This window comes from Lepisosteus oculatus, chromosome 4, assembly GCF_040954835.1.
Source record: "Lepisosteus oculatus isolate fLepOcu1 chromosome 4, fLepOcu1.hap2, whole genome shotgun sequence".
Lineage (NCBI taxonomy): Eukaryota > Metazoa > Chordata > Actinopteri > Semionotiformes > Lepisosteidae > Lepisosteus > Lepisosteus oculatus.
In genome coordinates, this window is record NC_090699.1 from 63,639,064 (window position 1) to 63,662,228 (window position 23,165).

Sequence of the window (23,165 nt, forward strand, 5' to 3'; positions counted from 1 at the left end):
GGGGGTAGACCAAGTGGTTGCAGGGAATGTCTAATCACGTCGGACGTGCTGAAGTTTTAAAACCATTCTGCCTGTCGTGGCGCATATTCCTTATTTTTTTGTTTTGTGTCAAACATTCCCCCCTTTCCCATTTTCTGTCTGACCTTGAATTGTCAGACAGAAATCTGAAGTAAAAGAATTTGTGCGACACAGAAGATTTTATTTCGTGACCGTGTATGTCTAGACCACGTTTAATATCGGTGATATTTCTTCATAGTCATGCTTTGAAGTGGTTCTAAAACCAGTGGAAGGTGCTATACTGTAGCTGGGAACAGAAGAGGTTTTCTGCTCTAACTACACACTTGTACACAAAGGGGTTTGTTCTAAGAAAGAATGCCACAAGTCTTCTAAGTTGTCGCGTTATTCTTGTTTAATGCAGATTTTTACAGCGTTTTCCAGTGGTTTTTCACAGTGTATTTTATACTTTATATTTCCCATGTTTAACCTGAAGTACACATTACTAAAGTGTTTTGTTTTTATCAAGGCTTCCCGGAGTAGTTTATCAAGGCGGCTATTATTAATGCAATATTTTACATTTCCAAACCCTTAAATTGGTACAGTAGTAGACGTTAGTTGTCGGTTCACAACTTCATACAAAAAAAAAAATGTATCCTCTGAACTTTGCCAAACAGTTTGTGAAAACCTCTTTATATTTTGTGGCTTACTTGGGGTAGAGGAAAAAGAAAGTGTGACCACTCTGGAGAACACGCGCGTCTTGCTATCAGATATTTAAACTACGAATAATATAACCCCGCAAAAGCAGACTATCTGAGTCACTGTTTCCGGCCGCACATGAAAATATAACCTGCGCTCCCGGAGCGCAATTTTCATAGCAGGTTAGAGCTGAGTAAGAAGATGACAGGAACACTGAAGCATTTAACAATTTATTCATTACTTCAATTGCTATCAGCAGAAGTGACTAGGCTTCCCCAGCAGGTAAGCAGTTTTGATCAATGTTATTGGTTTACTTTGGCTTTTTTTTGTTTGTTATTGAATCATTTGCTGTTTTTATGTTGTTGTTTCTTGTGTGTGTGTGTGTTTTATTATTCTGATCAGGTACTATATATGTTAGCGGACTTATAAAAACAGTTGGACTAACGTTTCAGTTATTTTTCTGAATCTGTTACAGGGCGTGAAATGTGTAGAACAAGACCGTAAGTACCGTACACCGATCAACTGATTTACTTTTATTAAGACATATCCTCTCTAAAACGGTCCTGCCAGGTCTTCTGCTTTAAAATTAAAATTAATTTAAAATTGACTAAACTTCATTCTGCACATGAAGTTGACATTTATAACCTTTTTGTTTCATTTGTATGACATCCCGTCTCTGTACGCAATGATATACAGTATGATTTTGCCTTTCTTAAACGTTAATTGTAAAAAAAAAACTTGAAAATATAATGTTACACTGAGGTTAACTATACAAATTCTGATCAGCAGGAAATATTAAAGACAGTCTCAATGATCAATACGATACTATTGTAACAAATAAGGGTGTGTTTTATAAACGTTAAAGGGTCATAACTGACAATATATTTACAACATAAAACGTCCTCTATGATGAGGAATGATTATAACCATGTGATTTATTGATTTCCTTCATAATTCAATAACAGCGTAATAAACGGGATACAGATTCAAATTCATAATTATTTACAATAACACAAATTGTTTTACGAAATACAAGACCTACACATACCACACTGTTTTTTACACTATACTGTATTAGATCGTTCAGCGTGCAAACACTGCTGAATCAAAACGCACAGTGCGATTCTCAGTTTGAGTGGATCACTTTAAGGTTCTGAATTGGAAAAAATGGGGATGTTAAGATTGCCCTCATAAAAGCTGAACTCTTCCACAAGACATCTAACTCTCACGAGTGGTAATCAAAATACGACCCTTAATGAAGAAGTTGCACCCCAAACAAAACGGGTTCAAAACTGATGGACTGGGCTTCGAGTATTCCTTCAGCTAAAAAAGGTTCAGTCTTTCCCCCCTCTAGTCACTATCAGAGCTTAAATAACTCATTGACCTTGGTTCACCAAAAATAGGAATTTAATGTGTAGTGCAATTGTTCTCCGGAGCGCATTTCTTGTGGTTCCTTCACAACCCCAATTCCAAACTCTTTGTTTTTTTTATTGAAATTGCTCCCTGTCTGCTATTCAAAACCCCTTGGGTACCTCCAGTTAATAGAGGAGGGCTGGTTGTTTGTTTGTCAAGAGCCAACGGCATGTCATATCACCCTATCAGCCAGCAGCCCTATCACCCTGCAACTCACAACTGGCAACCTGCTGGAGCTCAGCAGGTGTGAGCCTGGCTAGTACTTCGATGGGAGACTCCTGGAAAACCTAAGTTTGCTGCTGGAAGAGGTGTTAGTGGGGCCAGTAGGGGGTGCTCACACTATACTGGGTCCTAATGCCCCAGTATAGTGGTGTGGACACTATACTTTAAAAAGGCGCTGCCCTCTGCGTCCTGGCCAAATTTCCCCCCAGCCTTTACCAGTCATGGCCTCCTAATAATCCCCACATATGAACTAACTTCATCACTCTGCTCTCCTCCCCACTGAGAGCTGGTGGGTGGTGAGTGTATTGGTGCAATCTGGCTGCAATCACATCACCCAGGTGGGGTTACACGTTGGTGATGGTGGAGGGGAGCCCCATTACCTGTAAAGCGCTTTGGGTGGAGTGCTGTATAAGTGTGAGGAATTATTAATTATCATTATCCCCTCAACCATGGTAGGTGAGCACACCCCAGCCTAACCAAGCTGACAAGTTTGCTGGACTCTCTTCCATAGACATTGATGAATGTACTATCACGTCTAATACCAGACTATGAGAACTGAGAAATGACTAGAATGTTCAATGAGATTCAATTATATCAGCAGGTTTGCAGCAATGACTGGTATAACGCAAAGAAAATTACGTGTACTCAACAAAACAATGCATTTCTCTGCTCCGTCTGCAATTTTAATGAGAATTTTAATTCATTAAAGATGGCACTCCACCTGCAGAATGGTTAAAGGAACATGCCCTCACCCCCTCTGATCTCCGGGACCTAACTGTCACAGTGTTTCAGAATGAGCATTTACCCAAATCCACAGGGCCATCTTTGAACATCAGCTGGTCCGTGAGTACAGATGGTATGCCACTCTCATGCTTCTGTCTTAGTGATTTTGCTGTTTGATAGAAGTGTTCTTTGTGCCATAACTGAATACAGAAAAGTGGTGCTTTGCAACCCATGACGAACAGCAGCAAGTCTAAGTGGGTGTTCAATAACAGTAATGAGATATCAGCATCAAATAAATCAAGTTAAACTGTGTCCACACCCCTATCAGATAAAGCCACAAAGGGACATAGAAGGATACACAAAGTCAGTCAGTCACAGTGTCCATGTAATGCTTTGACTGTTGGTGGCCTAGTTCTTTGGTTGTTAGGCAGCATTCTGGTTACTAAGTTTCAATCCGAAGTGCCAGACTCTAATCCATTTGTCCTGCGCTGGTGTCATTAGGAATTGTGGGTGTCCTACCCGTATGTTATCATTGATGTGATGATTGTCACTGAACATCAAAGAAGTGTGTTGATGAGGTTTCTGGGACATTTAACGTATGTTACAACAGTTTGTTTGGCTGTCAATATGGGACAATTGTGGTATCCTGTGTTCAGGACAAAGGCTTTGTTGCTTGGCTTACTGTTGTTCCCTTTGTGCTGCAAAGCTTCTGCACATTCCACTTAATACCTTGAGGTTACACTTTGCACATACAGTACTGTAGCACTTCAGGGAAGTTGTGGCACATTGTGCTCAAACACATTTTACTGCAAAAGATGATTGGTTGCTGTACATGCAATACGTGAAACACTAGAATTATTGGGGTGATATGTAATCACTTATTCTTTTGGGACAGTGTGTATTAGCTCATTAGCAGTCATTAACATCCCATAAAGTTTGTAATCAAGCACCATGATGCTTCATCTGTTTTAATTTCTTATGTTTGTGTATAAGGGATGTTTCAATCAGAGGAGAAAATGCCAAAGTTGTAACAATACAACAGCAATAACAAAAAAAAAAGACTGTATATGTGTATTTTTATTTTTCAGGAAGCCTTCAGTTTCTTAAAGCAACTATCATCAATATAAATGGGAAACAATTTAGATGTAATTATTTACATCCTTTTAATGAATGTTCCTCTCAAGATCAGGTATTGACCAACTATTTTTAAATGCTTTTATATGCAGTTCTTGAGTAGGCATCGGGGTTTCTTTCATACTTTAGAACAGAGTATTGGCATAGCAAGCCCCACTGAGCAGATATAGTGTAGCGACTGGTCAGGCAAGCCCTATCCTACTGGGTGTAGTAAGTATGAAGTATCCTTTAGTCATTCCTGACAGCTGGCAGGATCTGGTTTATTCAATCTAATAAAGTTAAAATGTTTAGATTCATATACTCCTTCCTGAATTGAGAATTGTGTTAAAATAAGATGTTTAGATAGCAGAAAACCCACACACTTTTAGAAATATACTATATATTGCAGTATTTTTCTTAGAGGTTCCACTCTGGAAACTGCAAAGGATGAGGCTTTTTATTTGTACTTTTGGAATGAAAAAAGAGAAAGAGAAATGCCTGACTTTTGTAGAATATGCATCAATAGAATTAAAGGGGAATATATTTAAAGCAAAATGATGTTTTTCTCTCTTTACAGTGGTGGTTCCACTTCACTGATTACATTGCTAAGCCTGAAAGCGAATATTTGGTATCTGCTCTTAACATTCCTCCACCAAACATTAAAGGAGAAGAACCTAAAAAACACAGAAGAATTAAAACACCAAGTAGGTTTTATTATTAATGAACTATGTACTGTACAGCTATGCAGACTTACTTATGCAGACTATAGTGCAAAAAATGTCTTAAACTATCTAGGAAGAGTTGATACAAAATCATTTTGGAAACACTGCGGTACAGGCAAGACATGTTGGCAGGGAAAGAAAATAGTTTGTTCTTTGCTGTAATCCTTAGGGATGCACCGATGTCTCTCTGTCCTTTTCCAGATGAGTCCCTCTTTTGTAATATACTACTGACATTGAAGTCTAAGGGAGATGGCAGGCTTGTGTGTTCACTTTTTAAGAAGTTAAACTGGAGTGCGTGTTACCTATATAAAAAGTAAATGTGTTTTCTGGATATCCAATTATTATAATGTATATGAAGTGTAGTCTTTTCCACAATTTAAGCTATAGTTCAACTACTGTATATAAAGTACTATATGCATGATTTAGCAGGCAATATGCAATTCCCTCCCTAGCTGTACGGTTTTCCTTCTGCATAAGGAAGATAACTTTGGCTGCTGTCACATTTTAGAGACAACATTTCTGAACAGGTGGCGACTCACTGTTCAGGGGTGCATATTAGTGATCCAGGGATCAGAGTGAAAAGCCATCGGTTTTGTCCCCTGTCACTGTTTAGGTATTCTAAAATATCACAACAATAAGAAAAAAAAACTTTCAGAGAAATCACCATCATTTTTAAAAAAAGGTTCAGGGATGTACATTTGGAACTGAAGATAGGTGAAAAATATTGCAGCGTCTCTGCACACGGTTTTCAAAGTCTTTTGTTTGTTACATAATATGTAGCAATTGGCCAGAAATAAGGCACACAAACTGTATATTTCCTTAGACATTCCAAAGTGTAAAGTATAAGGTAGAAATCAATGCAGTTTTCCATTAAAGGTTTTCACTGCTGCCTATATCTTGTACCTCTCAGGCTGCAATGATGAAAGAATGAAACACCACAGATATTGTGTTGAGAGAGGTAAGGTTTTGTTACTGAATCTTTTTATTTCACTACATTGTTGTAATTGCTGATCAAGTACAACTTTATTGTAGATCATTGGGAATGTACTTCTGTTATACGTTACTGTTAAAGTTTGGTAGCTTGTTCTGTAAAGCAGACAAGATTAATATTAGGTATATGAACAAATCATATTATGAATATAGGTAATTTAAAAGTATAATTATCAGCACTATATATAGCATTGTAATTGGGTTTGTGCTTATAGGATCCACGTGGGAACCAGATATTCATGCCATCATAAGATATGGTCAAATTGAGATGTCCTTTATACCCAGTAGACTTTCCAAAACATACTCCATTGCTTCACTTAACTGCAAAGACTGTTTGGAAAATGTCCCATATTGCTGTTTACTTATTGATGAATATGATATTTCTGTGGTAAGTAATTATGTTTTTTAAATAAAGCAACCCATATCTAATTTTACAAAGCTAAATACTGTGCAAATTTAATAACAAATAATGTGTTGTTGATATTACTGCAAATACATACCAGGTAAATGCTTACAATTTAGTTCAAGTACAGTATGTAACTGCGTAGGATGCAAAGGAACAAGTAAAGGTTTATTCCATGCTGAACAGAGAAGAAACACGTTTCAGCTGTGGAGCCTTCTTGGGGCAGCTTGTAATTTATAATGCTTATAGTTAAATTGTCTTGTGCAAATACACCCTTGTTCTGCACAATTACATTGTGGTTAGTAGTGTTTCATGTTTTAATGATGTGTATATCATTCATGCAGGAGAATGATTCCAGAATATCTACAAGAATAACTGCAAGTGAAGATTGTAAATCCATGCTCATTGAGGTAAAAAAAAAAGCTTTGAGGAAAATACTGAATTTCGGCTGGTCTATGACAATAATAGGGCCCTGCAATCCTATAGCTCTTTTCATCCCAAAAGATCCCAAAGGGCTTCACATTCTGTACAGAAGGGGACCCGCGTGGGCAAAGACTGCCAGCAACTCTGTGCCAGAAGCCCCTCTACACAGTGAGGTGGAGAAATTAGAAATTACCTAACCAACTGAATTAAGGGAGGATTGTAGAGAGGTCATTTATCCACTCCTACTCTTGCAAGCTGTGCCATGGGACTTTTCATGATCAGGTAGCCAGGACCTCAGTCTCAATTTCTCAGACCGGTTATTAAATCTCAGTAGCAAAATAATTGATTGACAGTATTGAAAAATTTGATTAAGTTTTGAATGAAGCACAAAATGTGAACTTGGTATAACGTGAAAGTACTATGTAGTTGCCATGTTGCTGGAAACCGCTGGTCTCACGACCAGTGAGAGTTTGCCCTTCCTGCTCACTAGTCCCTGTTCAGTACATTTTAAATAATAATATGCTCTGCTTTGTTTTTCAGATAATTCCATATTTTGATGGGTGTAAAAGTGATTGTAGAAGACTGTATGAAAAGGTGGACTGCAGCCAAATAGGTATCTCTTCATTGATTGCTCTTATGAGAATGTTTAACTACAGTATAGTAATATCTTTGTTGAAAAGGAGTTGTTCTTATATCTCATTTAAATCCTTTGACCTTTTAAAGTTGTTATTTTTAACTAATAATTTAAAATGTATTTTAATAATTCAAAATTTACAAATTTACAAAAAAGTAACTAAATTTATGTATTTTATTCTCTTATTTTTAAGAAGAAACCACTCCTATGCCTGTAAAGATATCTGATATTGGTAAGGCGACAATATGCATTAGTTCAATGTTGGGTGTGGGCAGTGATAGTAATGCATTTACAGTAACTATTTAAGCAAATTAGTAAGTACTTGAGATAAACAGATTGCTGAACTGGGTCTGGTGCCTTGGCTGGCAAAGCAAAAGGAGACTGCCGACAAGATCATAGTCATATGTACAAACACAGTGAGCAGCCACTGGCCCAGCTCGAACCCAGATCTGAGTAACCATGCTGTTCCGGCTTCTGTAGATGACCTTTTCACCCTCACTCTCAATATGCTGATCAGTGGGATAAAGCACACAGACCTCAGACAGTACTTGTTATTTCACTTAAATCCTTTGACCTTTTGAAGTTGTTATTTTTAACTAATAATTTAAAATGTATTTAAATAATTCATAATTGGGATGAAGCACACAGACCTCAGACAGTACTTGTTATCTCATTTAAATCCTTTGACCTTTTGAAGTTGTTATTTTTAACTAATAATTTAAAATGTATTTAAATAATTCAAAATTTACAAATTTACAAAAAAGTAACTAAATTTATGTATTTTATTCTCTTATTTTTAAGAAGAAACCACTCCTAAGCCTGATATTGGTAAGGCGACAATATGCATTAGTTCAATGTTGGGTGTGGGCAGTGATAGTAATGCATTTACAGTAACTATTTAAGCAAATTAGTAAGTACTTGAGATAAACTTGTCATCCTCTATAACATGTTCCAAAGAATGATAGAATTACATCCCTCCAAGAAACATTTTAAATCACAAAGAGAGACAGGGACACAATCCAAGACAAATCAAAAGTTGGTTTTCACACAATATTTATTTAAGACTTTCATTTCATTTTGTAAGCCAGAAAAACAGGTACCAAACAAAGAGAAAAATATGACATTTCAGACACAAGTTTATGTTTTCTGTTTGTCTGACTAAAAAAAACATCATATCTTTTAGAATATAATCTCCTATGACAGATTTTTTTCATTTTTTATTGAAGGACATGTTCTTTCAGTTTTCATCCCAGCTATGCTGGAATCTTGATGTTCAGTGTGAATTAATTTTTTGTGAAGGAATCTGCTTTCTTTCGGATTGTATCTGCTGAACAAAAACTGCAGTTAAGACTTGGAATTAAGTCTACTGGAGGAAGGACAAAAATAGTTGGGAATGTTAACCTACTGTAAATACTGAGTTTATGTGTTAAATGAATCAGCTATTAATGTAACTGTTTTTTTTTCTTTCAGGAAATATATATATCACTGTGATTATCATCAGTATTGGACTTTTTGCAGTTCTAGTCTCTGGGATTTACATATGGTGTAAGTTATTAATGACTGTATAACACATGAAAAGCATATGCATTTTAGTAATAGATCAAGAGAAAGGTCTATAATCATAATGCCTCATACAATTTTAATTGTTAAATCCTGTTAAATGCTTGCATCATTAGTAGATGCACTTCAGTATTTTTAATAATTTGAACTGAAAAAGGAAAAAGTTCAACGGAACACTGTAGGTATTGCTTATCCACACTTTCTTTGTCTAATGTTGACATGCCTTTTTATTTTTTTCTTTAGATAGGCACAGCAGATCCGGTAGAAGTTTTGACTCGAGCACTGCAACAGTTACAGTACTCATTGTGTATCCTCCAGAGAACCACATTTTTCAGAAAGCTGTAGTGAGTTTTGCTGAATTCCTTCAATTGCATTGCAAATGCAGAGTCAGCATCGATGCCTGGCAGGGGCAGAAGATTGCTGAACTGGGTCTGGTGCCTTGGCTGGCAAAGCAAAAGGAGACTGTCGACAAGATCGTAGTCATATGTACAAACACAGTGAGCAGCCACTGGCCCAGCTCGAACCCAGATCTGAGTAACCATGCTGTTCCGGCTTCTGTAGATGACCTTTTCACCCTCACTCTCAATATGCTGATCAGTGGGATGAAGCACACAGACCTCAGACAGTACTTGATTGTATGTTTTGATAACGATTTCAGCAAGAAGCACCTCCCTGCTGTTTTAAAGCCCTGCCAATTGTATCGTCTCATGAAAGACCTAGAATCTTTTTGTGCAAACCTTCATGGTACATCTCCAAAAAGAACCTGCTGTCAGATGGGCCCTGGCAGGTCTCCTTACACCAAAGAAATGACCACTAAATTGAAAGACGCAATATACGAGTTTCAAAAATGGGAGGCTTCTCAAATAAATTTTAAATCTCAAAGAATCCCGTTGATTAAAATTACAACTGACTTTTGAAAAAAATGCAACAAATCTGTTAAGCCGGTCCACAAAAAGCAGCAAAGACTCAGAAATATCTGACTCTTATAACGACAGAATTGGAAACCACTTGTGTACTTTCAGTTAGGGTGGTGCTCTTTCTACGCATTACGAAGATTTTAAAAGATATTTTCTCTACATCAGTGAATATTTCCAAGCTAACTTGGTAACTAGCTGTTCAATTTAAAAAAGTGTACTTTAATTGCTTTTAATTTGACTTATAGCTCTAATGTCTTTAGGTGGTATTAAATACATAAAGAAATGTGCTAGACAAATCAAAATGTGATCAATAAATGTACCTTATGAAACCTGGAAATATCTGGCAGCTTTAACAGATGGTGATGTGCCTTGATGACTGTCAGTTTATAACCCCGGAATAAACTGTCATTGTGCAATAATGCTCGATACAAAGTTCATGATACAGTATGTATGTGCTTAGGATCATTATATTTATGTTCAACAACAGAATCCATTGACATTGAGACCTGAAGGAATTGAAAGCAGATTGCTTGCTTGCTTGCTCTCAAATATTTAGATCGATGAGTTGCAAAAGATCTGATTTGCAATATACATCTATGAACTGCCGCCGTTTCAGAGTTTAAAGTTATTAGTCATTAAACTAATAGTAGTGAATTAAATTTCTTTTACAATCCCTTTTACAGCCAACAGCTGTAAAGTACACTATAGCACTGTGCACAGACAGGATTTAATGTGTGCATGATTGAAAGTATTTAAACAGCCACCTTATGTGCATCTACAGATGTGATCTTGAGGTTGCAGGCTGACATAATTTTGATCTTTGCAGAAACTAGATTAAGAGTTTTATAGTTTACCATCTACAAACGTTTTTCTGGATTTTCTTAACATTGGTTCATTGATATATTTTATTAATCAAATTATGTGCAGCAATGAGGAATTTCAATGATTTGTGAAGATGATTCCTTGCAACTTAAAAGTTAAAGGTATAACTGGCTCATTCATTCAAGCAATGCATTAAGATTATTATATGCTGATTTTATGTCTGTTTTTTTTAATACGTAAAAAAGATTAAACAAATGTTTATATATTTTTTAAATAAATGTTGACAAATATTCCTAAAAATGTAACTAAATCATTTTTCACTGTGTGTGTTGGCAACTGTGGCTGCTGGTAAACATAAGTATTTGCCCCTTTTGTAACCCACTTCAGTGCAAGAAAGCAAAGCCTATCTTCGGTCAACCACAAATCAGCAGGCCTTTTAATTACTTCTAACGGCCAGCAGCCATATCACCCTGCAACGCACAGCTGGCAGCCCACTCAAGCTCAGCAGGTGTGAGCCTGGTCAGTACCTGGATGGGTAACCTCCTGGATGGGGAAAAACCAAGGCTGCTGCTGGAAGAGGTGTTAGAGGGGCCAGCAGGGGGCGCTCACCCTGCGGTCTGTGTGAGTTCGTATGCCCCAGTATTGGAAAGGGGACACTATACTGTAAAAAGGTGCCATCCTTCGGATTGTCATTAAAATTCCCAGGGTGTTTTCTCGAAAAGAGTAGGGGTGTTACCCCTGCATCCTAGCCAAATTTCCCTGGTGGCCTTTACCAGTCACGGCCTCCTAATAGTCCCCCTCCCTGAACTGGCTTCATCACTGTTCTCCTCCCCACTGAGAGCTGGTGTGTGGTGAGAGTACTGGCTATGCACTATGGCTGCACACTGGTGGTGGTGGAGGGGAGTCCCCATTACCTATAAAGCAGTTTGAGTAGAGTGTCCAGAAAAACATTATAGAAGTGTAAGGAACTCATATTATTAATAGCAATTTACAAAGATTTTGAACTTGTGAGTTGTGAGCATCGATTTTGTAACTTAATTGATGCACAACAGGGTTCCTTGAGAGCTACAGGGTGGTGGTATTCTCATTTCAAATGATCACTGAACTACTAAAAAAAAAAACAATCACCCATTTTACTCATCAAAATTAAATAGTATAAAGAGGTGAGAAACTGATGAGTCAAGCATAATTTAAGCTTCCTTGCCGAGGAAGGATGTGCCAGTCATTCAGTCTCCACCAGCTCCGCTTGCAGTGTCAAAAGGTGAACAGCTCAATGGAATGCTGCCCAGATCCAGCTGGAATAAAACTGAAAGCTACTAACGTGAAAAACTGGTACAGGGCTAGTGGTAATTTTGATTACTTGTGATTTTGCAAGAGCAGAGAACAGTAGTTCAGTTGGATTTATTAACACCCCAGCAGAAACAGGGATACTCTAGGTTTGATACATCAAGTGCAAAATCTGTTGTACCGAGCTTACAAATCACCAATCGGTTAAGGAACTTGTGCCAGAATTCTTCAATAGACTAGATTTATAGGCCCGCAAGTGGGTCTTTCCCGACAAGAGTTCAAGTAAAATCACTTTTAATTAGATTTTTCAACATTTATGTGCACGTACAGACGTGAACTTGAGTCTCCAGGCCAACACGGGTGTCTTTTGCAAAATCTAAATTGTATAACTGTTTTTTTATAGTTTATTGTTTACACACACTTTTGCGGATTTTCATTTCAGAATAGAACTGAAGTAATGTTGCTCCTTGGAAAGATTTAAAAAAACTGGCACATCTTCATTTACTGTACTATGATTGTTGCCGTTCTCCACATATCCTTTCGGTACCACAGAGGACGATGACTGACATGGTTTTCCATGCTTTAAAAAGTCCCGTTCAATATTTAATATCAAAGGGATGCAAGAGAAAATGTATTTTCCATATTCATTTCTTTATCAAAGATAAGACCTACCCCTAACGTAAAAGGACTCATTTTGTTCTATTTGATCATTTATATTCTAACCACTAGACCACTCATAAACTCATAAATTTTACTCATAAATCCTTTATTTGCTCAATTTTAGAGAAATTATTTTTTTCAGGTTTTGCTTTTATTTTAAAATTGAACAGCTGCATAACTGTGTTCATGAGCCACAATTTGTTTTCAATGTATTACTAATTACATTTTGCCAATTATAAAATCTCTCGCATAGCAACCATCATGGAAAAAAAACTGTTACTGGTGAATTATGACAGCTCAAGAGGTCCTTCTTATTGGGCCAAAATGTCAAAACAGATTGTAATCACCTTTCCTGTCTCTAATTAGATATGACCTATATTTCTGATCTTGCGTTAAATCTTTTCTGTACATCGATATACCACATCCTTACAATCTGGAAAAAATAATGACTGAAAACTACTTTATCTGATCAGACAAATCAGTATTACTGAATCCTGTGAGGTCAAGTAAGACACAGGTAGAGAAAACACTTTTAACCGTTTACTCAATTCAAGTTAACTGTCTCTTTCCACTACGTAAAAGGGAAGCTAGAATTTAACCATGAGAGAGCTTGCTTGTGTCAAGACAATGGTTTAATCGCATATGAATTAATATACGAATATAATATATGACTTCTAAACTCATTGGCACTGCATTTACAACATGCTCCAACAGACACAAGGAGGAGATTTTGAGTCCCACACGTCACACTTGGCTTCCATCTTTGACAGAAATAAAGATAAAGATAAAGATATTGCAAATATTGTGAATATATGGGGCCTGAATGGCACAACCGTTCAAGGCACACACCTGTGTGCTGTATGTCACTAGCCCACTGTGACTGGGATGCAAGCCCAGTAGTGGCGCACTATTGGCTGAGCGCCATCGAGGGTGGTGTAGAATTAGTTGACCAAGACTGTCGGCGGCCCCCCCGGCCCCCCCAGGATGCTCCAGACTCACGGTGTTGTCTACATGCCCGTCCTCTGATCAGCGCTCACCCTCCAGTACAGAGCTGAGCTGCCTGGGACACGTTAAAAGACGAGTGGTTCAAAGGCGGCCGGGTTAGAGAGGTCTGCCTACACTTCCTCTTTCTCCCACATTTTCTTTTTTAAAAGCAGCGGACAAACAAGAAGTTCACTTTCTGTCGGGTCAGCCATAATGTGTAAAAGCCAAATGCAGGGAAAAACAGACTGATATTATTATACACATTTTTTTGTGGAAGAAAGAACAGAAAGTCCAGAAAGCTTTTTCATCAAAAAAAGCGAGTCCTTCGCAGTTTCCAGTTGGTTCACTTAACGCGTTGGCCAAACACACAGTGTAAATTCGGCTCACAGGCGGCAGATAACTGAAACGATTCCCATAGGTGCCACCTCCGAAGAAAAGTTTTCTCGTTTCGTCGGTGTGAAGTCCGCCAAGCGTTCTTAAGGCGGTGCGCTCACCAGACAAATGCCGCTCTCTCTCTCAGGATCCTCATGCCAAAACGCTGCCACTCCTGCTGGTAGACCCACAGCTCCTGGGTGGTGTCCAGGCACGCCAGAACCGCACCGCCTTTCCAGGCGATCAACCGGGGATCCATGTCCTTGAGGCAAGGCCAGGACAATTACAACCTAAATGTCCGTCAACCCTCTTTGCAAGATGCGAATGGGAAAGTCCCATGGCTGCAGGAATTTTCTAATATATGGTACGTGTTTCCCCCCTCCGCTGTAGTCAGATTCATGAACCAACACATTACATTATTCATTAGTCATGTAAACTAGGTTCCCCCCCCCCCAAAGTGAAAGCACTGGAACTTACACTGCCTTAACTAATTTTACAATGTACCGAACAGACCGTCTTTACCAATCCACGACGTTTTAAACGCCCTTCAAAATAAACCCTACGAAAGCGACTGCAAAAGTCACTCGGAACACATTTCCCCCGGCTGCAAGGCGCCACTTTCTCCAGCGCCACGCGCGGAGCTGCCTTACCTTAGGCCTCGTGATGACCTCGACGTTTTCCACGACCCTCCGGAAGGACGGCGGCATCTTGTTCAGAATGCGGTGCTGAAGAAACTCCTGGGCCCTGTGGAACATCAGGCCCCCGCCAACTACGAGGATGGAGCTGTACATTTTTTTCTTCGTCTCGTCCGAAGCTTCAAATGGGTCAAAGCGGGAGGATGTTAAAGACCGCACTGCCACGGAGTTGTGCAAAACAGCTGGACAATTGCAAACGGAAATGGACAGTAGCCGTGCTCAAATCAGTTAGCTACCAACCACAAAAGAGGCTGGATGGGCAGAGTGATTGACTCTAGTTCATAACGATTGTTTCTTATGTTCTTACATTCCACACCGTTTCCATACTCAGTTAAGGCAAGCGTGCCAGATGCTTCCCTTCGGCAAGCTGGAATTCTGGTTGAAAACCCCAGCAGGGATCAATTTAAAGCACTCTCATTTGACGGCAGCCTGATGCAAAATATAGCTATCTTGCAGGAAGGACATTTTTAAGAACCCAGAACTAGAGAGCACAAATGGAAGCTAGATGATAGTGCATTTAAAACCAGGAACGAGAGACAGTGTGTTGTGGGACAGTGGAACAAGCTGCCCAACCATGCTGCTGAAGCCGATACCCAGGCTCCTTTCAAGAAACGGCTGGATGAGATTTTTCAGGTCAATTATCTACTAACTACCACACGGCCAGGTGGGCTGAACGGCCTTCTCCCATTTGAGCCTGTTCCTATATTCTTCACCCCCCTTCTACCGCTGCTCACAGTATTAAAAACGTACTTACCGCAGCAGTCGATGCTGTGCAGAATGGCTTTGTCTAGGCCCAGCGCTTTGCCTTCGAACTGGCTTATGGCAGTCTTCCTGGACATGAGAGCTGTGGGTGGCTCGTCCACGTCCGCGCCCGTCATCAGGCAGTCGCTCTGGGAGTGGCCCAGGTCTATGTCCTGAGGGTGGCTCCGGTCCGCCGCCTCAGGGTTCTGGCTGCCTGGTTCGCCGTCGAAACCAGAGGGCTTAGGGGGGGCCTTCCTCTCTGCTGTAGCTTTTGCAGACTGCTTGCACGAACACAGAAAAAAGGCACATAGAGGTGATTATCCATGTACCTGAAGGATGTTAATGAAATGTCTTTCTTAGAGGATGTACTCATCTCACATTCTGCCTACAGGTCACATCTTAAACTCCCGTGTCTCATAAACCCAACAAACAACAAGGAAGAATGACAAATGCAAGCAGCTATAGCAGATTTATTATTACATTATAACTGGGTTTATTTGTGCAGTCTTAATATCTGCTTGCAGTCCTGAGACACCCCAACCTGGAACTGTAAAACGGGTTCTGGGATTAAAATTAGCTCATGATTGCCAGTACTGTGCAGATGCCACCCCTGTCAAGGAGGGACAAGGGAACAGGCGCACCTGGTCCTGCTTGCTCTGCGTTCCCAGCAGGTAGTGCTCATCGTAGGGGTCCTCTGGGTTCCCCTGCGAGCGCTGCTGGAGAGACGTCATCTTCTGCCCCACAATTCCAAACGTAGCTGGATAGAAAATTGCCATCGGAGCCTGAACTCCAAATTCAGATCAGAACAAGAAATCTGTCAGTCTTCTGCAAGAACAGGCTTTCTTGTTCCACAAATGAGAATCCCCCTCACTCCCAAAAAGGTAAAACTAAACTCTGAGCTCTCCTTATTTGAACGCACAATTAAAGACAGAAGTTTCCAACAGACTGCAAATGGCATCTCAGATAAGAAACAGACATTTTCGTATCTGAACAAGGCTTATTCAAGAACAGAAGAGACTACAACAGCAAACTACAGATAACAAACCATGCAGGTAAAATTAGCAAGGACTGAGCTTTTTTTCTCATCATCTGTCTTGTATTCAGGTTCCACCCTAAGGGATCATTATCACTGTACCGGCAAATGGAAGATTTAGACATTCAGCCACATGAAAGCCTAAAACAAACAGTACAACCTACACTAACTCTCAAGTCTCAAGCTTTGCAAAGAATCAAGAGAAAGGGAATAGGGAGGTTTGTACCTGCAGCTTCTCATCTCCTAAACGGAACTGGTAAAGCAGAGCAGGAGAATCAGGGTTTCTGATGCGAAACTCGTGGTCCTGAAGTCCCGAAATATCCTGATGCAAAATAAATTTTCTTTAGAGCTCATCTGGTCTGTGGGTGCATTTCAAAAACATACACAAAGTCCACCAGCATTTGCCTTGAGTTTCTGACACAAGTAGAACAGAAAGGCACTATGCAGTTTTATGCTCCTGGAAATCCCAGAATGCACCTGGTTTGCTCTGTACCTGGTCAAGATGACAGAAGGTCTCTTTCAGTTGCTGAAGGAGCAGGCAGTCCAGCCTATTGGACAGCTGGCACTCTCTGTAGGGAAAACCAGCCCTCTGCAGCAGCCAGAAAAAGCATCTTGTCACATCGGAGCCTCCATATGCCAAGCACAATCTACAATGCAGACCATATATATTTATTACTTAACTTTAACAGGGGTTAAAGGATGTTTTACAACGCACAGCTGTGGCTCCATCATCTTCAAAACATATTTAACCAAACTTCTAACTGAAGTTATACAATGACCACAGAAAGTCTTTAAATACTTTTTTGCTTCTATACAAGCCAAGAATAGGTCTATTATTCTGAAAGGCTGAATAAAAAAAAAAAGATTAAATGTGACCTTTGAACAATACTTACTAAATAAAAACCACAGGCACACGTCAAGGCATTTGTTTTGTTTTTTTACTGTTACATGGGACAGAGTGCAAGCACGGAATGTGACCTTTGTTATCACTGTAATCTTGCTACCCAGCAAAAACAGCAGCAATCAGTAACAGACAGTGTCTGCGCCGTGTCCTACACCCCGAGAAGAACTGCCAGAGCAGAACACTTCAGTCTAGGGTTTTCCAGAAGATGAAGCTATAATCAATCTTTGTGCTCCCCCAACCCTCAGTGCTGGTAGAGCAGCTCGGGCAGTGGGTGGTGAGCACACCCACAAAGCATGGGTTTGCCTTTGGATCTGCGGCCGGTGCAGAGCTTATGAGGCTCTCCCCCCGTGCTCTGGTGTCCTAACCCACATTTAGACAGAAACAGAGAGAGGAGTTTCTGTGCCATGAGTACACGTACAATGAGATTCTTATCCACGCCGTTCTCTCTGGACATGCACAGTACAGTAGAAACAGCGCAACAGTTAATGCCACACAATGTAGACAGTCCATTACAAAACAGTACATAATAGTGACAGTATGTACAGACAATAGACAAACAGAGCAAAGGATCATTAGACTTTTGTCCACGACAAAGGTGACTGGACTCTTTTAACTCCTGACTTGCCCACGGGTCTTACTACGGGACTGATGGATGTCGACCACTCTCCAACATACCTGGAACTGCGATGGGAAATGCCATCTTCCACACAGCACACGCTGGTCTTCTGGTCTCCCACATCCACCACACAGGCACTGCTCAAGCCACTGCCGAAGGTGGCGCACACAGACTCTTGATGGACTACAGTAGCTGCGAGTTAAAAACAAAAGGGAACACACACCTGCGATTCGTCTCCATCTCCTGCAACATGTCTGCTTCAACTGGCACGAGGCGGGAGAGCATCTTCATTAAATCATTTTTTACAACCTAAATCTTTCACGACAAGTTTCTGTTATTAAACCCTTCAGTAAAGAGCAAAGATGCATGATTAAACCGCACTACCAGATCATTTATTAGGTGCACACCTACACATTTGTAGTGTGTTTAATTTTATCATCTGCACAAAAATCCACAAGCAAAGTTGAGCCTCTTGCCCCATTGCCATTTACTGTGCAACCCGATGGTCATATTTCGGATTGCCCAGATTAAGCACTGCCTCCCTGCGAAGGATTTGTACGTGATACAAAATTCAATTTTCACGTGATTTCTGCTCATATTTTTTAAGTAGCAATAAACCTCAGGTTTATCTCATTTTACCTGAGAAGCCCATTTTCATTAGAAGCATGTTAACCAGCTCCTTCACGTGCTGTCGATTGTAGATGTCTGGAATTAACAAGATGCACCTGTAATACTGAAAGTCAACAAACACTGGTCCGTGAGAGGGATAGTCAGTATTCACAAAGAACAAACAGACACACTCTATGTTCTAAATATTATCAACAAAATAACGCCAACAAGTAAATTCAATAAGAAATAAAACATAAGAACATGGCCTTGCATTTTAAATAAACACCACGTAGCCCAGTGACATCCTGATCCTAGACGGCCAAAATCCACCTGAAATTACAAGTAAACTAAAACCCTCAATGACTAAAGACCAATACTGGTATTATAGACCAATGAAGTGAACAACTGATGAATAAAATGATTAAAAAAAGTCATCCGGGGCCAGGGTGGAATGAAAACCAGGAAACACAGTGGCCCACCAGGACCAGGAGTCAATGTCAGTGGTTTAACCCAGACCCAACCAACACCCACAAGAACTGAAACTTCACATGCAGACCACAGACTAGGGAGAAAGACTTCCTGTGTGACACTGCCATTTCCTTTACGCTCCTTCTGTACGTCTCAGATGTCAGAGTCTGTTCCACTCTGGTGCGAAAAAGTGACTCAGCTAGTATTGTGTAGCAGAAAGCCCTCAAAAAAAAAAACTTTCCGAAGTGAGGTTTTTCCATTTAGAGTGTGGGCTGGACAGGATTTCTATATCCAAAACACAGCCCACACCCCAACACGGGAGTGAGGCAGAGCCAAACACTAGAGCCGTCGTCCTCTGAGGTACCTTCAGGTCCTTGAGTGGAATTTCCAGAAACTTCTGGATGGCATGAGACCAGATGGTCTCCAGGTCTGCTAAAACAGCAGTGAGCGATCCACTGGGCCCGCTGTGAACGTTCAGCTGCCCTCTGCAGACTGGCCAGTGGATGTTATAACAGTCCGTGGGGTTTACGTACAGAGCCTGCCAGAAGGGGGAAAAAAAAGGAAATGCGTTTAGGAAATGAAACGGCAACTTATTGGATAGTTAACTTGGCTCCTCTGCCAGACGTAGCTTTACACAGTTTCTTCTCATGTCGTCACACACTTCTGAGGCTGCAGAGTCTTGCACCCGGCTCTCAGCTGGGTACGTTTTAAAACTGCTCCCGCAGCTCACTTCACATGGACAGGGGAGACAGACACAGGAACGGCTTCAGGATAAAAAGTAGTTCAAGTAGGGAGCTGCGTCAGCATCAGCAGCTACCTGAACTACTTCTCCTTATATGGTTGCTAGGCTTTTTAACCAAACTGTCTACATACACATATGTGTAAATTCTTTAAAGATAATATAAGAGATATATACTGTATAGAAAACACACAAGAAAGAACATGTACAACGTACATTTCTACAGGTTCCTTTCTTCTTCAACATTAAACAACATACCTCTTGATTCACTGTATTACACAACCGTGTTTGTATAGACTGTGTTAAAGATTGTGAAAGAGCTAAGTGACCATTTCACGTGAAAGGTGCTATAGAAAAATCAACTGAATTGTAATTGTAACCTCTGTACATTGCTCGGGACAAATGATTAAGAATATCTCACCTCATCTCCCACAAGAAACTCGGGGTGATGGGATGTATTTGTCCACTTCACTCTGGAGTTTGGATCCAGCACAGCCGGCCTCATCTGTTTATTGAAAGCCCTCGCCTGCGGAAAGAACAATATCATTCTCCCAGACGTGTTGCACGAGCTGCAATTGAAAGTTCGCTTTTTTCAGCCCACGAGCACGGCCTCCCGGACAGACGCATGCACAAAACTTTCAACTCACTTGATCAGCCGAAACTGGGATTCTCCTCGCCCCGTTTGACATCTTCTTGGACCATATAGCTTGATCAACCATCTTAAGACCATTCTGCCTTTGTTCGTTGCTTTCTGGTCTCTGAAAGCGGTAGAAATAAACAGATCCACTCTGTGGTTAGGCAACAGTGGCCTCTTCCAATCAGCCTCATGCCTACCTGTAAGGTGAATGTAACCTAAACACCGCGTAGTGACAAGATGTGTTTTAATGCAACTATGTAAAGAGCAGCAGTGATATTTACTGTGTGGAAACAGGTGCACCTTCACAGAGTTAAAAACTGATGTTGTAGGTTCGCTTGTGAATAGAAGGCATCGGCTTCCATTTAAAAAGTGAGAAACGGCGCCCTCCGCTGGCGTGAATAGGCTACTGGCGGTACAGTACTCACAGACAGGCCCTCTCTCAGGAGCCAAGGATCCTCATGGCGGGGCTGACCTGCGTGCTTGTGCCTTCGGGCGATAACATGGGGAATGCTCACGGGTAGGGTGTCTGTAGCTCGGCCGATCCTCAGGGTTTTCGATCCTGGGTTTATCACCACAATGAAGTTGCTCTGGATTTGCTTGGGAAAGATGATAACTGTCATTCATACGGTGTTGTTGTTGTTGTTGTTTTTTTGTGTGTTACAGTTCCTTTCCCTAAAAGGCACAGACTTCCCTGCCCCGCCTGTGCATTCTGTATCGCCGGACCTCAAAAATCCCATTAAACGCGTGTGAACGGTGCGGTGCAACCAGGAAATTGCAGGGAAGGTGTTGCTCGCTGTGAGATTTCAGGTCAATTCATTTGATTGACACAGACAATGTGGTTCGCAAATGTTTTCCTAAATTAAAACAGCCGGTTTGTTGTTTTTGTTTTGCTTAGATCGGGTAACTTGCTCTGGAGTGCGGTCTGGTGTAGATGCGTTTACCTCCTGCAGAGGCTCCGGGATGACGGGTGGAGCAATCGGCCTCTTGACACCGCGCTGCTCCTTCTCCTTTTCGCGATCTTTCTCTTTCTCCTTTCCGTTCTCTTGCTCTTTCTCGGCCTGCGTCATCCCGCCCGAACCCCAGGTCTCCGTCGCTGAAGCTGTGAAATGACACCAGACCGAGCTGCCAGGCCGGCTTCCTCCGAAAGACTGAAAGGAGCATGCCGCCTGCTTGGTTTAAGCGACACACACACATTAACACGCCCCCCACCTCCTGTCTTCGGCAATCTCCGGAATATTTCGGTTTCACGATTCTCCAACCCATACAGATAGACACTTGTAGTTCAGGTGGGGAGCTGCGTCAGCATGCGTAGGCTGCAAAGGAACAAGTAATAGGTTTATTCCATGCTGAAAAAAAAGAAGAAAGAGAACACAACGTTTCGGCCGTGGAGCCTTCTTCAGGTGTGAGCCTGAAGATAGATAGACACTTGACTGTCCGCTACTCTGGAAATTTGTCTTTGGCTTCTCCCACAGAAGTACAAAGCACAGAAGTCACAACAGTATGCGATACACAAATAAATGGATAAATAAACAGATACACTGTATTCCCATCCGAACAGATAACAAAAACCTTTATTCTTATACAGCACTTTTCACGGCGTATTTTAAGGCACCGTACGGTTAAGCAATTAAAAGAGACAGGTGTGCACAATTTTAAACAGCACGTTAAACTACAGATACTATATAATATATTTAAAAATATATATAAATCGCAAATGTGTTTGGTAAAGTCATCGCTATCATAGCAAAAGGGAAAGGAATTCGAAATTGGAGTAAAAAAACGCAATTATCTTCTACGAGACAGCTCGCATTTCTAAATGCGGTTGTGTTACATTAACCAGGACTGCCCTCCGCCCCCCTCTTTCACCGGAAACACCTGGGCCTACTTTAAGAGTAACACGGGGTTTTATTTTGGTCGCTTCGAATTCCTGGCCGAGCGAAGTGCTTTCTCGGAGTTCCGCTGCACTGCGGAAACGAGAAAGCCCAACCTACCCACGACTTCGGTTGATCACTCGGCAGCAGGCGCAGGACGCAGGACGCAGGACGCACAAAGGGAATAAAACCCCGGACGGGATGCTAGTCCTTCGTGGCATAAAAATAAATTCACATATTCGTTGAAATGAGACGAACCGTTTTCAAAGTCAATAACGGATCGTTCGATATTTCTGAAATGGCGTCTGTTAAGCATGTTAAATATAAACGTATTAAAACGCGCCCTTGATACCGAGACCTTTTTTAATTGATTTTTTTTGTGTGTGTGTGTAAACTGCATTCACTCGTTTTATGTCTGGATTGAAGAATAAAGCACTGAGGTTTAATCGTAAACTGTGGCCTGTAAAAACGAAGGTAGCTGTAAATTATGTTTACAGTTCGGCATGTAAAATCTTGGGCAGCTGCTTTGGAGCTTTAGTAGTGACCGCACAACACACTGAAACTATTTTCACTTGTTAATTTTAAAACAACGGACGTTTTTATGCAAATTTAGTTTTCCACAGCTGTATATGTATATAAATAATTGAAACTTTGCTGCAGAAACACGAAATTGTTCCGTGAAGTGGGGCAGCAAAATGAAAATTATTTGAAAAGTTAGCATATACAGTGTAAAAACTCTCAAAACTGTCGAAAACAAAAAATGTTTTTCTTAAAAGATTAAAATCTGCCCACATCTTTCCACATCTTTGCCTCTTGCTGTCAAATCGCAGCAGCAGAACAAATCTAAACCTGAACAAAGTCTTGTGTACTGCATTCAATCATAATCTTTCTTGTATTTTTTTACATCAAAAAAT

The 23,165-nt window shown here is 40.6% G+C and overlaps 2 protein-coding genes across 7 annotated transcripts; one reads left to right on the forward strand and one right to left on the reverse strand.

The window, feature by feature from the left end:
* Positions 1–111: 111 nt before the first annotated feature.
* Positions 112–10,935, forward strand: LOC107077437 (interleukin-17 receptor B). 6 transcript variants are annotated; one of them, XM_069189499.1, is made up of 13 exons: positions 112–975; positions 1,169–1,193; positions 3,038–3,184; positions 4,140–4,240; positions 4,742–4,868; positions 5,797–5,844; positions 6,092–6,264; positions 6,624–6,689; positions 7,243–7,315; positions 7,530–7,568; positions 8,138–8,164; positions 8,807–8,881; positions 9,140–10,935. In XM_069189499.1, exons 1-13 carry the CDS (start codon positions 895–897, stop codon positions 9,811–9,813), a joined length of 1,656 nt encoding a protein of 551 aa, XP_069045600.1. In that variant the 5' UTR covers positions 112–894; the 3' UTR covers positions 9,814–10,935. The 6 variants fall into 6 exon arrangements, with proteins under 6 accessions (XP_069045600.1, XP_069045601.1, XP_069045602.1 ...); XM_069189500.1 differs by having other exon boundaries at positions 8,141–8,164; XM_069189501.1 differs by having other exon boundaries at positions 7,533–7,568.
* Positions 8,373–22,912, reverse strand: actr8 (actin related protein 8). The gene is made up of 13 exons (XM_006631048.3): positions 21,322–22,912; positions 20,806–20,976; positions 20,391–20,501; positions 20,165–20,269; positions 19,369–19,542; positions 18,567–18,660; positions 17,987–18,119; positions 16,901–17,054; positions 16,634–16,729; positions 16,016–16,156; positions 15,388–15,652; positions 14,589–14,752; positions 8,373–14,200 (listed from the first exon to the last, which is right to left on the reverse strand). The coding sequence occupies exons 1-13, from the start codon at positions 21,445–21,447 to the stop codon at positions 14,057–14,059; spliced, it is 1,878 nt and encodes a 625-aa protein (XP_006631111.2). The 5' UTR covers positions 21,448–22,912; the 3' UTR covers positions 8,373–14,056.
* Between the last annotated feature and the right edge of the window lie 253 nt (positions 22,913–23,165).

Bases quoted from the DNA above. Each gene is read 5' to 3' on its own strand.
- LOC107077437 (XM_069189499.1), top strand. From the start codon at position 895: ATGACAGGAACACTGAAGCATTTAACAATTTATTCATTACTTCAATTG. The intron at 3,185-4,139 runs GTATGCCACTCT...TTTATTTTTCAG, and splicing joins CTGGTCCGTGAGTACAGATG to GAAGCCTTCAGTTTCTTAAA. The intron at 6,265-6,623 runs GTAAGTAATTAT...TCATTCATGCAG, and splicing joins ATGAATATGATATTTCTGTG to GAGAATGATTCCAGAATATC.
- actr8 (XM_006631048.3), bottom strand. From the start codon at position 21,447: ATGACGCAGGCCGAGAAAGAGCAAGAGAACGGAAAGGAGAAAGAGAAA. The intron at 20,270-20,390 runs GTGAGTTGAAAG...TTCTTTCCGCAG, and splicing joins TCCCAGTTTCGGCTGATCAA to GCGAGGGCTTTCAATAAACA. The intron at 14,201-14,588 runs GTAAGGCAGCTC...CCTTGCCTCAAG, and splicing joins AGGTCATCACGAGGCCTAAG to GACATGGATCCCCGGTTGAT.